Source organism: Gadus chalcogrammus, chromosome 1 (genome assembly GCF_026213295.1).
Source record: "Gadus chalcogrammus isolate NIFS_2021 chromosome 1, NIFS_Gcha_1.0, whole genome shotgun sequence".
NCBI lineage: Eukaryota > Metazoa > Chordata > Actinopteri > Gadiformes > Gadidae > Gadus > Gadus chalcogrammus.
The window spans coordinates 10,278,118-10,293,710 of record NC_079412.1 but is presented as its reverse complement, the minus strand read 5'-3'; the positions used below and the strand labels follow the sequence as shown (position 1 = coordinate 10,293,710).

At 44.7% G+C, this 15,593-nt stretch overlaps 3 protein-coding genes across 3 annotated transcripts in view; all 3 read left to right on the top strand.

Moving 5' to 3' along the window:
* slc13a3 (solute carrier family 13 member 3) overlaps positions 1 to 6,359 on the top strand; it is an 8,329-nt gene extending 1,970 nt beyond the window's left edge. The window contains exons 4-13 of the mRNA XM_056600993.1: positions 282 to 351; positions 471 to 650; positions 747 to 872; positions 1,980 to 2,072; positions 2,178 to 2,282; positions 2,391 to 2,488; positions 3,140 to 3,252; positions 3,455 to 3,616; positions 4,632 to 4,769; positions 5,749 to 6,359. Of these exons, the coding sequence (XP_056456968.1) occupies positions 282 to 351; positions 471 to 650; positions 747 to 872; positions 1,980 to 2,072; positions 2,178 to 2,282; positions 2,391 to 2,488; positions 3,140 to 3,252; positions 3,455 to 3,616; positions 4,632 to 4,769; positions 5,749 to 5,931 (1,268 nt within the window). The 3' untranslated portion in view covers positions 5,932 to 6,359. The remainder of the gene's footprint in view (positions 1 to 281; positions 352 to 470; positions 651 to 746; positions 873 to 1,979; positions 2,073 to 2,177; positions 2,283 to 2,390; positions 2,489 to 3,139; positions 3,253 to 3,454; positions 3,617 to 4,631; positions 4,770 to 5,748) is intronic.
* A 2,206-nt stretch (positions 6,360 to 8,565) lies between these two features.
* Positions 8,566 to 11,513, top strand: ocstamp (osteoclast stimulatory transmembrane protein). Its single transcript, XM_056600983.1, has 3 exons — positions 8,566 to 8,694; positions 9,034 to 10,012; positions 10,267 to 11,513. The coding sequence occupies exons 1-3, from the start codon at positions 8,651 to 8,653 to the stop codon at positions 10,618 to 10,620; spliced, it is 1,377 nt and encodes a 458-aa protein (XP_056456958.1). The 5' UTR covers positions 8,566 to 8,650; the 3' UTR covers positions 10,621 to 11,513.
* A 1,264-nt stretch (positions 11,514 to 12,777) lies between these two features.
* On the top strand, positions 12,778 to 14,400 carry LOC130381368 (thyrotropin-releasing hormone receptor). The gene is made up of 2 exons (XM_056589329.1): positions 12,778 to 13,572; positions 14,008 to 14,400. The coding sequence occupies exons 1-2, from the start codon at positions 12,778 to 12,780 to the stop codon at positions 14,398 to 14,400; spliced, it is 1,188 nt and encodes a 395-aa protein (XP_056445304.1).
* The last annotated feature ends 1,193 nt before the right edge of the window (positions 14,401 to 15,593 follow it).

The following is a 15,593-nucleotide window of genomic DNA, read 5'->3' as shown; positions in this document are numbered from 1 at the left end:
CCAATGTGTAAGTTAACTCCACAAAAATATCTATCAATGTTCACCCAGGTGTATTATGTATGTACACTGAATACAGATGTACGAGTTGGTCTCTGCCATGTTCTCGAATACCTAACCTAGGAAAAAGTGGTAATTGATTGATGTTTGTTTTCAATCATATATTAAAGTCTCAAAGGTCTTCCGAAAGGCCTCCATAGGGCCTCACAAGAGACCTGTAGGAATACGTTAATCAACCTCTAATCAGTTGTTTGGTGGTTCCCTCGCTCGGTGGTTCCTGTCAGGCCCGTCCAACATGAAGATGCAGCCCGTCCAGTCCCTTCCTTCGGAGAAACAGATTCTGTCCATCGAAGGGTGAGGACCAGCGACGCCGCCATGACCCTATCAAACGTCACGCTGTGACCTGACCGCAGACACTGATGAACAAACAAACAAACAAACAAACAAACCAAGGCGTCCCTACCCCCCCACAGGCAGGACGGGGCGGAGCAGGGGGACGGGCGGACGGCTGAGGAGGTGCGGGAGGAGGCCCAGTACCAGATGCAGATCTGGAAGGGCTTCCTGATCTGCATCCCGTACGCCGCCAGCATCGGCGGCACGGCCACGCTGACCGGCACCGCACCCAACCTCATCCTGATCGGACAGCTTAAAAGGTACCGCGTACCCCGGGTTGTTTTTGCCCCTCTGCATGAATCTCCAAAGTTTACATTTCACCCAAAACTTTAACGCAACCCAACTCTGTTTCGTAGCTACTTCCCAGAGTGTGACGTCATCAACTTTGGGTCTTGGTTCGCCTTCGCCCTCCCACTCATGTTCATATTCCTCTTTCTGGGGTGGCTGTGGATCGCCTTCCTCTATGGGGGACTCAACACACGGTAGGCCACGTTATTGTCTCTGAGATTCATTACTTTTTCACTTCAGAGACTTTGGTTTGTGGATTACTGAATGTATGTAATACACAGCGGAGGAAGATGGATGCCTCCTTATAGTAAAAATTAACTGTATGATATTTAATGATTAAATCTATATTTCAACCCTTACATCTTTGAGTATGGAGTCTCACTTAATAGTTAACATTTAAACCAGCTTTTCGTTGGCTGATTGCTGATGGAGTACTTTGAAGGGGAGGTGAACACGATGTAGTTTAGTTATAATAATAATAATAATAGATTCAATTTATATAGCGCTTTTCTCACACTCAAAGCGCTTTATAGTTGTTCTATTGCTTTACAGTTTTTCTCAATCGCTCTGGAAAAAATGTATAATGAATATTAAGTAACAAAGGAAATTATGCAATTTTTCCACAGTTAGAATAATATCGAAACTGACAGAAAACCGGTTTCACGGGTTTTTCTCTCTCAGGCCTCTGAACATTCTATCCTGCTCCACACTCAATGTTCTTTCCCTGATGTCATATAAGTGTTACACTTCTCAGACACTGGAAGTATAATGCCACACTGTGGCGTTCATTTACAGCCTTGCTCATTATAACTCTCAAGCACAACGACTGTACAAGTTTTTAAGTAACAGACAGTTTTCATTGGTCGTTACCATGGGGATAACACCCCCCCCCCCTCCTTCCTAGTACTCTCAGCCTGAAACTAATGAATTTAAAGACGTTGTGATACATTACCAAGTTACGATGCTCATGCTCCCCTGATGGACTGTTTTTACTGTTTTCATTGTGTTCAGCTCCCATACATAGATGCTTAAGGTCAACCTTCACCCTCAGAAGATGCTTGATTATCCACTCTATAGCCAATGCTGCATCTCACCGACACTATGCTTCATACTCAATGCATTCACATCAACCGAGTGCATATGTATGTGATTATGTCATTATTACATCTACAAGCAGTGCTCCGTGTGTTACCTTTTTTTTTTTTACAGGAAATTATTATATTTATATGTATGTATTCTCCTGAGGTGGCATGCCCGTGTCACAGCATATACCTATCATGGGCTGTTTTGTTTTCATGCAGATTGTGTATCAAGAAACAGGACCGGAGAGCCGAGGCCGAAGTCAAAGCGCAGGCGGTGATCGAGGACGACTACAGGAAGCTGGGGCCCGTAAAGTGAGCATCACGTGTCCTCACCCTTCAGGTTAGCTGTTAGCCGGTCGGTGTGGACCTGTCTTCTTACTGACACACTGTCGACCTTTCTTGTCTTTTTTCCTTCAGTTTCGCAGAAGCATCCATTGCTTTCTTCTTCGTATTATTTGCGGTTCTGCTGTTCACCCGAGACCCCAAATTTGTGACGGGCTGGTCCGTGTTCTTCCCCAAAGGGTAGGAGAGGAGTGCTCAATCCAAAGTACGTCCGTCCCTGTGTGCTCCCGTCGTTCCACTGAGTCTCCTAGTCACCGTCCATACCGTGCGCCTGTTGTCGCCCTCTAGGTACGTGTCTGACGCGGTCACCGGGGTGATCATCGTCTCCATACTCTTCTTCTTCCCCTCTCAGAAGCCGTCTTTCAGCTGGTGGTTCAACCCTCAAGGTCAGAGGATTCACACGACACCATTACCACTCTATAGCATCATGAGATAATGGATTTGTTGGATGATTGCAAAGGGATGTTGGATAAAACTAACAACTGAAGGAGAAAAGCGACTGACATGAGTGGACTATTTATTATGTGTCATTGTATCCTATCCTGATTTGCACATTTAGTGTTAATCCACTGCAGAACCTGTACTGCGGCTTAAGCAGCAAACCAGCAGAATGTTAATAGCGTAGATTAGAGAGCAAGTCCTTGCAAAGTGAGACTGTAGCCCTTCTGTTTGTGTGATTATATAAATCTCTCCAAAATGTGTCGCATTATTTTCTTGCTTTTGTGTGTGTGTGTGTGTGTGTGTGTGTGTGTGTGTGTGTGTGTGTGTGTGTGTGTGTGTGTGTGTGTGTGTGTGTGTGTGTGTGTGTGTGTGTGTGTGTGTGTGTGTGTGTGTGTGTGTCTGATCAGCTGTTAAAACAGAACTCGGACACCAGAAAATAAAATAAACAAACTTCATTGTAGTCTTGCACATGAGTACTTTTCATGCAAGATCAGTTCATTTTAAACTCCCGCATGTGAACATGAATATAGTTCATAAGGATTTAAAGCAGCCTATTTAATGTGTATGCATTGAAAATATATTGTTCTCCTGGCCAGCGAGCAACAGTGCGTACGTCCCTCTCCTCTCCTGGAAGAAGGCCCAGGACAGCGTTCCCTGGAACATCATCCTGCTGCTCGGAGGGGGATTCGCAATGGCCAAAGGCTGCGAGGTACTCCTTCAGAGCCCTGAATGGATCCAGGGCGACCACGACAACAGCACAGAGACCGCCTGTTCTCTGCTCAACACCTGTTGTCCTAGGAACTCTCCATAGTCGTTCCCCCGGTGTCGTTCAACTTGTGTGTTATTACTACCCCGTGCACTGGATGGAGGATGAGCTTTGGCCTTGACCAGACGTGTTGTTTTCTTCCCAGGAGTCCGGCCTGGCTTCGTGGATCGGAGGCCACCTCCAGCCTCTGGCTGAGGTCCCTGCCCCTGCGGCGGCCATGTTGCTCACCGCATTCGTCGCCTGCTTCACCGAGTTCGCTAGCAACACCGCCACCATCATCATATTCCTACCTGTCATCGCTGAACTGGTAAGACCCGCCCACTATCCACCCGCTGCTGGCGTCCACAAGGCCTTTCATCACTTCTTCAACTTGGACTGAAGTAGCATTATGAGTCTACTATGAACATAGTCTGTTATAATACATACTTCTAGTTGTAGGGTGGGTTGTTTGGACATTTGAATCACTCTACAACAAAAATATACAGTACAATGCTTCGTCCAACCAAAACATTTCATTTAATAATTAAAAATAATGTATTATTTAATTACTAATACGATGACTAAATCTTTATGTAATAATACTTTATTTAGTTTCAAGCACACATGGTGCATCCTAGCCTGCATTTCATCCCTAGACCAGTCTTTATTACAAAGTAAAAGCACAGACATGAACATCTGCAATGAGTGCTGCTCGTAACCAAAGAGCAACTTTTATGATCGTCTGCTCAGTAAAGAGACTGGTATTTTAGGTTTGGAGGTTGAAGGTCTTGACTGTGTTTGTTTGTATACTTGGTTGGTCATTAACTGCCTGCCCTCATCATTAATCAGTATGTGACCAATATATGACAGTGAAACAGTGACCGATGACTATGAAGTATTGCATTATATTTATTTATTCTTTCAAGATTTGGAAGATATTGGGTCAAATAATGAAATAAAAAAAAAACACTGTCTAAATATCCTACTTACATTAACATTGATAAATGGGTAAAAGGCCAAAAGAACAATCTGCCAATCTGTCATTTGTGTAAAAACTAAATTTTAGTGAACAATAGCTTCCCCGGATCAGAATTTAAGAGACCCGTTCACTCCCTGAAAAAGCCTTCAATTCTCGAATGATAAATCCAGTGCTCCCTTTTTTATGAAGCCAATAAGATGTTATGTGTGAAGTGTCTTTGAGGCTTTATTTATGAATAATGCATGTATTTTGATTAACAATATTATTACGACAGTATATTCATTCCTATAATTATTAGCAGTAGTATTATTATTAGCATTAGCAATATGGTTGCCCTAAATCCTGTGTTTCTGTTGTCCTGCAGGCCATCGCTGTGTCGGTGAACCCTCTGTACTTCATGATCCCCACCACGGTGGGGTCCTCGTTTGCCTTCATGCTGCCCGTCTCCACGCCCCCCAACTCCATCGCCTTCGCCTCCGGACACCTCTTGGTCAAAGACATGGTGGGCTCCTCCTTCCGACACACACACACACACACACACACACACACACACACACACACACACACACACACACACACACACACACACACACACACACACACACACACACAGGCTCACACACACACACACACACACACACACACACACACACACACACACACACACACACACACACACACACACACACACACACACACACACACACACACACACACACACACACACACACACACACACACACAGGGACGTCCCTAGGAGTTCTGGGCCCCCTAACAGAATGCAATTATGGTCCCCACCGCCCCAAAAGATTCTTCAATAAGTATTTTTATAAAATATTATATACGTTTTAAATATTATATATTTAGCATCCCATACTGTATGGGATGCTAAATATTCCCTTATCTCCATATGTTACAATACACGTAACATTTCCTTTTCAGTACCAATGTAGGCTATTTGGATATCATGTGAATGGTAATGCAAACGATCTTTTCAGTTTTATCATCCAGTGCATGCTGTTATTATTTTAGCTACAGTAGCGCTAGCTGTTAGACCAGGCTTATCAGGTTGTCATGGGAATGTGTAGTAAATACACTTTTCTTGGTAAAAAAAACTGTCAACCCACTTTTCTAATGATTTTTTGAAAATGGAGAAACAAACCACATGTTCATTTAATTTGATGATTTAAAATATATATTATATATATAAATATATATATTAATCAATATTTCGCCAAAATGTAGGCCTTTAGAATCCTCCTCATTGACCCCCCCCCCCCCCCCCCCAGGTATGTCCCCCCCACACAGACACACACACACACACACACACACACACACACACACACACACACACACACACACACACACACACACACACACACACACACACACACACACACACACACACACACTCACGTAGAGGCGCCGCCATTGACATAACAGATATTAATGTCTCTTCTTCGTCTGTTCCGTATCTGTAGGTGAAGACCGGTGTGGTCATGAACATACTGGGGGTCCTGTGTGTGAGTCTTGCGATGAACACATGGGGGGTCGCCATGTTTGATTTAAACAGCTATCCAGAGTGGGCTCATCCCGTTAACGTGTCCAGCACCCTCGTTCACATGCACATACCGCCCATCCTGGGGCTCAATGTTACCCTTTGATAACTGACATGAAATAGGTATATGTATGAATATTGTGAATAGAGCTAATACTATTGTTTGTGTATTAATGAACAGGGCGGCGATTAATAAACGTTGATTCTAAATGCTGAAGGATTTATTGGATGCGGAACTGTTACCTGTTATCACTCACGCACACGCACACACACACAAACCAAAAACACGTCTTCATCTCACATGGGGTACTTTACCCGCCCCCTCCCCCGCGCGGCGAGACGTAGCCCATCTGTGTGGTGGCGCATGCTGTGACACTGTTGGTCTTGGCAGAGGCTAACTCAACTCCAAAAATGTTTTCAGAACATCAAAGTTCAGTAACATCACAAGGAAGGATCCATCTTTCTAGGCGATCAAGGCTTTAAGAAAGACTTAAGAAATACCCAAAACATGTTTTCCATCTCATTTACCGTACTGGAAGGGGTATATATATATATATATATATATATATATATATATATATATATATATATATTTATACAATGGGGGACCTAAATCCAGCGATCTGATTGGTTCCCAACTGTTGTATAATTAGCGTATACACAACTGCTATGACGCCCGATCATTTTGTGAAAGTATCACTCCGCGCCTTGAAGAGGAAACCGTTACAAAGTATCGTAAGAAACTATCACACGGAGATTTAACTTGACCATGGAGGAGGGGATTCACCAGCGGGGAAATATATCCTTCGACCTCCGGGAAGGCGTAATCAGCGTAAATAAATAAATTGCCGGCGAACCGCTCTATCGGAGCCTTCTCTCGGAGGGACGCTAAAGTGTGTTGCATAGCGACCGTCGATGCATAGCGGCAGCCAGGAGGGACTACTTTTTTGTATTCTTTAATAAAAACGGCTATTTTGACTTTCTTGGTTTCTTTTTAAATGTAGTGTGTCTATGACTTTCGTTTCGCCATAACAGTAACCATTGTATAAAAGCAATAGATCACGCCAGGCTGTGGTATGTGCTCATTATACCACTGTGAAGGGGGTCGCCGGCCCTCTGCTGCGCGTCGGGGCCGGACAACGCCCCTTAACAGTGGTATAATGAGCACATACCACAGCCTGGCGTGATCTATTGCTTAAATATATATATATGTATATATATATATACATATGTTCTGCAATCAAAAATGATTCCAATCCCAAAAATCTGTAGAAATTGGATGTATTCCCGATAGTTGTTAACACTGAAATAAATTGTTATTCTTTTTTATCTAGTCTGTTGGTTTGTTTTGTTTTGCACCTTGCTGTCTAAACTTTTAGCTCATTTTAGAAGTAGCTTTTCCTGTGTGAATATGCGGGTTGCTCATGGCAACAGCTTTGTCCTGTAAGATTATCTCATACCAAACCTTAAAGTAGTCCGATAGAAATATTTTCTTCTTTAAGGGTCGCAAACGGGAAATATGTTGTGTCATTGTGAAGTCACAAGGTCTACCATAATCATCTACTGGTGCAGAACACTGATGGTTACTCAGTGTGAGTGGGGTCAGAACAGGAGGTCTGGTACACACACACACACACACACACACACACACACACACACACACACACACACACACACACACACACACACACACACACACACACACACACACACACACACACACACACACACACACTCACGTTGGACAGCCTATGTTCCATATAATAGCACGACCAGACCTTGAAAATAACAAGGTCTTTAAACATATGAAAGAAGTAAAAGACAGAAGTACGGGTTTTCCTTCTTGAAGCAACACACACACACAAACACACGCATACACGAAATACAGAACCTGTATTTTTTCGAATACCATGTGAGTGAACACAGTTCCTCTTAATGAAACTCCAAATATGGTGTCAGAACAGTCGTCCGTCACTCCATCAGAGACACGTTGGTCAGTCAGAGTATATGGGGGTAGGCGTCTCTGAGTCTGGTCCAAGCTGTGGATGGACTTACCAGAGCCTTGAATGGGACATCACAAAGAATAACATTGTTCTTAACATCAAAACAAGAACAGAATGACAATATAAACGTGGAAAAACAAATAGAACAAGGTTGAAGATATGACTCTATCTCTATAAATTATGCTTTTAACCAATCTGTGAGATTGTAAAATGTTTATTTCATCCACAGTTTTATGGCACAAAGATGGGGAAAGTACAATCCCTATGGAACGAGAAATGTTGATGCGCTTTTCTTTGAAGAGGTCAGAAACGGTGATCTATAGAAATCAGCATGCTATCTTTATACCCAATACACTGTGCACAGAAATGTTATTTGAAAAATACACAACACACTAAAACGACAACATTGATGGCAATCCTGGTGGCACAAGGGTCCAGGGTAGTCTGAGCCAGGTTTCGGATGTTTTAATCTACCTCTACTCATCAATGAGCAAGAGGCCTTAACGTGACTTCCTCAGCAATGACACTTATCTATAGATCTTTCTTTGGATAGGGTGAAAATGCTTAATGATGAGCCAATAGTTAAAGAGCAGTTCCTGTTTGTTTGGGAAGCTGTTTCAGCATTTCCTGAATCTGAGTCATCAGTTTATGCGTCAGGTGTCACAATTCATGGCCTCCATTGCTCTTTCCACGTGGGAGCCCAGAGGCAGCCTGTAAATATCAACAGCAGCGGTCACCAAGTTCCCCCTTTTGCAGCAGAGGAACGCTTAAGATATCTCAGAGCATTCGCACCTTCTGACGCAGCAGACTGCAGCAGGCAGCATGACGAGCTTCAGCGAGTCCTTCAGGTTTGCCCTCCTGTTCAGGTGAGCTTTGTTCATGTTTGCTGGTGTGTTTGAGCTGGTTTGTTGCTTTGTTCATGTTTGTTACTTTGTTGTTTGTTTGTTGGTTTTTCCAGTAGGCCTCACTGAGGTTTTAAGGATCATTGCAGATAGTTGTCCTGACGCAAAGCAATGTACTAAGGAATTACTGTTATCCATATCCATTATTTGCTTCTTTCACTTGTAGAAGAATTGCTGATATGATTTGGCTTATGACTTCAGATTTTTTTTATTATTATTATCATTTGTATTGCCTCGTTGTTAGCCTTTATCCTAGTTGGTGAAACCTTTTTAACTCTAATTCCGTACACTTATCCTTGGCAGTGAGAAGCTGAAGTCTGTCCTGTCCCATCTGTGGAGGGTCTACTCCGCACCCTCGGTGGTCGGACAGGACGTCCTGACGCTGGTCTCGTTGTGCTCCGGGATCGCCATAGCAACTGCCGGCCTGCTTTACTATTGGCTGTCAGTGAGTTTAAGATATGACCCCCAGGCGTCCGTACCGATCGCCTGCACGTACAGCGCGGTCATCTTCCTGCTGCTGGTCCTCTGCCACCCTCTGCGCTGCGTTGCCACCATGGCCATGCTGTCGCTCTTCACCAAACAGGGCCGCAAGCTGGTCATCTCCACCTCTTTTGTGATCCTGATCTTCAACGTGGTCCCCAACATCACCATCAACATCGGAGCGGCGGTGCACATCCTCAAGTGCACCTCTGAGGGCTTCGCTCAGAGCCTGCTCAACTCCTCTGGGATTCTAAACAGCACAAAGCATGACCTGGTCAAGGAAACCTTTAAAGCCATAAAAAACAACGTACAATTGAAGGATACGTTTTTCAAATTAGATAATTTTATGCACATTGATATGTCTGAAGTCAAAAGCAGATTGACTAATACTAGTGTGCAGATAGAGAGTGATTTTTTACACGCAAGGTACTTGGTTAAAGTCTATAAGCTGTTGTTTAACCGAGCGCTGGCTGCCTTGTTCATATTTTTATTAATTTTACAATCAGCACGCTATTTAAAATTATACCTGACATCGCTCCACTTTGAAAATGAATATCTGGAAAAACAGACCATCCAACATTCTCCTGAATCATCCGTTGGGGAAAAATGTACAAGCAAAAAGAAAAGAAGAAGTGGAGAGTGGCGCCACGGCCTCATGTCGATGGGCGTGGTGACTTTATACTTCACTGCGATGACCTTCGTCGTGGTTCTGGATCACGTGGTGTTTCATATCGTGGACCTGAGTGTGCCCTGGATCCTCGACCTCCCGAGCACTCCTGCCAGTATACAGGTCAATTTTACGGTAAGGATACCATGACACTGTGTGTTTGTGTGTGTATGTATGTGTGTGTGTGTGTGTGTGTGTGTGTGTGTGTGTGTGTGTGTGTGTGTGTGTGTGTGTGTGTGTGTGTGTGTGTGTGTGTGTGTGTGTGTGTGCAAGTGTGTGCACGTGTGTGCACACTTGCACACGTGTGTGCACACTTGCACAAGTGCACACACACGTGCACACACATGTGCATCTGTGCGACTCTTAATGGCTGCATTGTCTCCCCATAGACCTGGTGGATCGCCCGTTTACAGTGCCTTGTGCCCTTGTGGTGTAAGAAAAATAGTTTAACGCATTTCCAGCGCAACTACAGCTGGGCGTTCACCATCAACCCTTCCCTCTGCCACGTGAGGCCCTCGGCCCCCGACGTGGGCGTTAGGGTCCTGCTGGCGTCACTCTGGCTGCTCAGCTACTTCTTCGTGCTGCTGGAGGTCCTGGCCAGACGCATGCGCAGGAGAGTTGCGGCGTCGTTCTTCCAGAAGCAGGAGGAGAGGAGAGCAGCCTTCCTGCTGGAGAAAGTGCGAGAAATGCGCAAGAAAAAAACACAGGAGATTTTTTCTGTCAGTGCTGCATCATGTGTGTGATTTCTGGTAACTGTTTTCACGATTTCTAGTATAATAGGGTCATTTTCGATTTTTGGTATTAGTCAGCATAAGATATTGAAAGTTATAAGTGTTCTTCTTTTATTTGTTGAGGGGGAAGCTGTATCATGCTTGTTCCCAATACTGTCACTAGATGGCCCCCGCGGGCTTCCATTACCCCACTGCTGAAAAGTGGGCTAAAGAAAAAATGCACTTATTCAGGTTGGAAAGCTTATAAGAGCGTGAAGTCTTGTGAAGTCTTGTATATTAGGCTAATAGATCGAATTGAACAAAAACTCTTTGATTTTTTCGTTGAGTGGAATAAAAAAACATTTCAATAATAATTGTAATCATTAATTAGTTTGAACCCTAATCGCTTACCCACAGAATATTGTTTTGTGAATGGAAAATGTATCCCAATAACTTGTTTGAATTTTTATTTAGTCCTACATTATTGTTGCAGCATAGATAGTCCATTCACTGTATCATTTTCTCCTTCCTAGAAAGTCATCTGAACATCAGAAACGTGATAATATGGTTACATCAATTTAAAACACGTCACGTATTCTCAATATATAAAATAATCAACTAGCTGGACAGATGCTGGACCCTTTTTGATTGAGCCTACGAATCTGTCATCACTGTTTGCACTGATAGTTCTGTCCATTATTAGAAGGTTAACTACCTCTTCAGTGGGCTGTGAGTGGCCCATTATAATGTAGTCCAGGTGTTGAGATACACTGAGCCAGATCAAATCAGTGTGATAGGTTATGAGTCTCTGTAAGTGGGGGACAGGGTATGAGTGGACACGGTTGGCTTAGACACGTGTTTAGCGTTGTTCTTCTTTTATATAATGAATTTAATTTATATAGCGCTAGACACTCAAAGACGCTTTTACACGAAAGGGGAAACCTCACTAACCACCACCACCAGTGTGGTGTGTGTCAATATATAGAGACGCAAACATGAGCTGAGAGAAAAATAATAAAAATACATTATCTCTGCCACACAAAACAATAACGTCTTACCATTAAAATTCAAATACTGTCTAAGAACCATATAAATAGCCAGAAGATATGATATTTATAGAATTGTCAAGTCTAAAACTTTCAAAGCGGTTATCTCAATTGTGAGAAAAAAAAAGAAGAAAGCCTGCCCTAAAAATATCCGTTGGTAAGGATAACATGGGAGTCCACAGTATAATTAGTGTCACTGGGGCTTGGGACTGCGATATAGATAACGTGCTGATTTATGGGCTTCACCCACCCTGGTTTAATGCAGGGTTTACAGCACATCCCAGCTGTGGCCCTGGTCTCACACGACATATCACGCTACAGTTGGCCGGGGAGGTGGGATCGATTTTGAAGTAGGTGGTTCTCTCAGGCTAAGCAGTGGGGAGTAGAGTCCTCGGGTAGAGAGGGTGGGCAGTAGGGGAGATAAGTGATGGGACGAGAGAGGAGAGACTGAGAAAGTACATGAGAGCAGAGTCACTGAGAGAGAGAGAGAGAGAGAGAGAGAGAGAGAGAGAGAGAGAGAGAGAGAGAGAGAGAGAGAGAGAGAGAGAGAGAGAGAGAGAGAGAGAGGGAGAGAGAGAGAGAGAGAGAGAGAGAGAGAGAGAGAGAGAGAGAGAGAGAGGGACAGAGAGACAGAGAGAGAGAGAGAGAGACGGAGAGAGAGTGGGGGGGGGAAGAGAGAGAGAGAGAGAGAGAGAGAGAGAGAGAGAGAGAGAGAGAGAGAGAGAGAGAGAGAGAGAGAGAGAGAGAGAGAGAGAGAGAGAGAGAGACAGAGAGAGAGAGAGAGAGAGACAGAGAGAAATGTTATGGATAACTAGCTCAGGGCTGAAGGACTAGGCGGGAGTCATTTCCATTCTCCATTGATGCCACCTGGGTATCAACCGTTCTCTCCGGCTTCAGCTAAATCATGGTAAGAGATCTTTTATTCTACAGGAGTAAATCAAAGTAAATCAAATAATAACCATAGCATATTGATGGTGTTAAAATGTGGCCCAAATCCACTGGAATTGGAAATTATTTTAACTATTAAAGATGCCTTATAAAATCACTAAAACCCTTTCTAGTGATGACTATTTCTGTCCAATTGTGAAGGACTTTTGTTCCATGCTCCAGAGCTCCTAACTGAATAGCGTGCAGTGAGCCCACCATGGAGAACAGCACGTCGTCCGTCCTCTCCAACCACAGCTCCTCTCCTCTGGACGGGCTGAGAGACATGCCGCTGAAGCCCGTGGAGGAGCAGGTCATCACCGTCCTCCTCACCGCGGTCATCTGCTGCACGGGCATCACCGGCAACATCATGGTGGTCCTGGTGGTCCTGGGCACCAAGCACATGGTCACCCCCACCAACTGCTACCTGGTCAGCCTGGCCGTGGCCGACCTCATCGTGCTGCTGGCCGCCGGCCTGCCCAACATCTCCGACGCGGCGGCGGCGTCCTGGGTCTACGGCCACCGCGGCTGCCTGTGCATCACCTACCTGCAGTACCTGGGCATCAACGTGTCCTCCTGCTCCATCACCGCCTTCACCGTGGAGCGCTACATCGCCATCTGCCACTCCATCAGGGCCCAGTCCATCTGCACCGTGTCGCGCGCCAAGAGGATCATCGCCGCCGTCTGGCTCTCCACCGCGCTGTACTGCGTCATGTGGCTCTTCCTGGTGGACACGGACGAGGCGGTGTACGCCAACGGCGTGGTGGTGACCTGCGGCTACCGCGTGTCCCGGAGGCTCTACATGCCCGTCTACTTCCTGGACTTCGCGCTGTTCTACGTGCTGCCGCTGGCCGTGGCCACCGTGCTGTACGGCCTCATCGCCAGGATCCTGTTCGTGAGCCCGCTGCCCTCCGACCTGCGAGACCGCGGCGGCGGCGGCGGCTCGGTGCACCAGGGCCAGGCCCGCAGCACCGCGCTCAAGCCCAGGAGGAGCACGGCATCCGGGAGGAAGCAGGTAGGGAGGAGGGCACAGCGCCCGTAAGCAAAGGTCGCACCCCGGAACTCGAGTCGCTATTGCTTTGATGTGACAGGGTTGGGTGGCCTGAGGGAGGACACTTTGCATGCTCCTGCTTTCAAACGTTTTCCTTTGTTTAATCTTTAGAGTTATTTGTGAATGATTTATCTATCTCCCATCATTTACTGCGGTTGAGACTTGATTGTGTTGATCCCCAGTAGAGGAAATATAGTGCCGCACCAAACATATTCACGTTCTAAATGACGTGCGTCGTTTATCTCCTACATTATCGGGAAACCATAACTTGCTAGGTTATGGTTATGGCTTGAGTTACGGTTCCCTCTAGACGAAAGGTTACCATTAACCTTTCCCAGTTATTGTAAGTAGTTGGACGGCGTATCCCACACGGCCCTCTGCGTCTTGGCGTGTCTCCAGGTGACCAAGATGCTGGCGGTGGTGGTGGCGTTGTTCGCCCTGCTCTGGATGCCCTACCGCACCCTGGTGGTGGTCAACTCGGTGACCGACCGCCCCTGCAGCGACGCCTGGGTGCTGCTCTTCTGCCGCGTGTGCGTCTACTGCAACAGCGCCATCAACCCCGTCATCTACAACCTCATGTCCCAGAAGTTCCGCCTGGCCTTCCGGAGGCTCTGCGGCTGCGAGGCCGGAGGCGGCGAGGGCAAGGCGGCCAGCCAGGTGCCCGTGTACTACAGCGCCATCAAGGACTCGCTACCCGATAGCGGCGAGCCGATCACGATGCAGGAGGATGTGCGGGGAGGGGCAGGGCCGGGAGGCGCGGCTGCCCGTGGGAGCCAACGAATACGGCATTAGGGGGCTGGTGTGAGGTTGTTGTTGATTTTGTTGACTGTTAGTATCAAAACTCAATTAGCAAAGGGGTTAGAATTTGGTACAGTCCTTCTTTGTTGAAAATTGGTATTTACTGTAGATATTTGTTTGACTTGTTGTAATTGTTTCTGTTAACAGTTTATTTGGTAATATGCTAACTGCCAAATAAACTTTTTCTATCTTGTTATATTCACATTCAACGACATGTCTCTACTTCACATGTAATATAAACTATACACATTAATACAGATGCTTAAAAACTATTTGAACAAATAGTGATCATTACTGTACTTACCGTATCTTACCATAGCAGAAAAACAATAAAGTAGCCTACGAAATTAATGCTGTCATGAACGCTGGTTAGACATTGTGTCAGACATTAATGCAGCAAATTATGTTCTGAAGTGGTTCTTATATCATATGGCACCTATATTTCCTTGCAGATCATGATGTTTTAGATTGTAAGTTAAACATTTATGCTGATTATAATATATATATATTTTATTTGATATAACATAATAATATGTTTTCCAGTGCAGCTTGGTTTGAATGAAAACACCACACTTACACAACTGACCTGATTCAGCCCTCTGAACAATTCAATGGACAGACTTACATTCCCCATGTTAGCATTATTTAGTCATTATTAATGTAGCCAGATGCATCTTAGGTATTTCCATTAGTATGTTAGTATTTGTGGCAATGCTGAAAAATTTGTTGTTATTTATTCAACTTTTGAAAACTGTATTTTGTTAATACTCGTTTTTTCAATGCTGAAATGGTAAATCTGTTTGATTATTGTCACTGTTTATTCAACTTTTGTGAATGGTGATTTGTAATTAAAAGAGATATATACAGCACACCTTTCTGTAGTTTAGTTTTGTTCTGTTTTTTACAAAAATATTCCAGACAAGGCAATCCCGTTCTGAAGAAGAAGAACAAAATGACACCATTTTATCTGTGGCCACTGGGATAGTTGATGAACGTGGGTTTGACTGAACTAGCTAGACCTAGCGGACTGAAGATTTAAATTTCATGAGACAGGAGCAAATTTGGTGTTATTGTTGTGAGGCAATCTACTGGAAAGAGATTCATCACAAATCAAGTTCCACATGACATGTTAGCCTACAAAAAGTAGCCAATATTAGGGACAGAAACGTCAGGGAACACTAATATTT

What these genes read in the sequence shown, in the direction of transcription:
- ocstamp (XM_056600983.1), top strand. Translation starts at nt 8,651, where the DNA reads ATGACGAGCTTCAGCGAGTCCTTCAGGTTTGCCCTCCTGTTCAG. An exon ending in AGGTTTGCCCTCCTGTTCAG is followed by an intron (nt 8,695 to 9,033) that starts GTGAGCTTTGTT and finishes TATCCTTGGCAG; the next exon opens with TGAGAAGCTGAAGTCTGTCC. An exon ending in GTATACAGGTCAATTTTACG is followed by an intron (nt 10,013 to 10,266) that starts GTAAGGATACCA and finishes GTCTCCCCATAG; the next exon opens with ACCTGGTGGATCGCCCGTTT.
- LOC130381368 (XM_056589329.1), top strand. Translation starts at nt 12,778, where the DNA reads ATGGAGAACAGCACGTCGTCCGTCCTCTCCAACCACAGCTCCTCTCCT. An exon ending in CGGCATCCGGGAGGAAGCAG is followed by an intron (nt 13,573 to 14,007) that starts GTAGGGAGGAGG and finishes GCGTGTCTCCAG; the next exon opens with GTGACCAAGATGCTGGCGGT.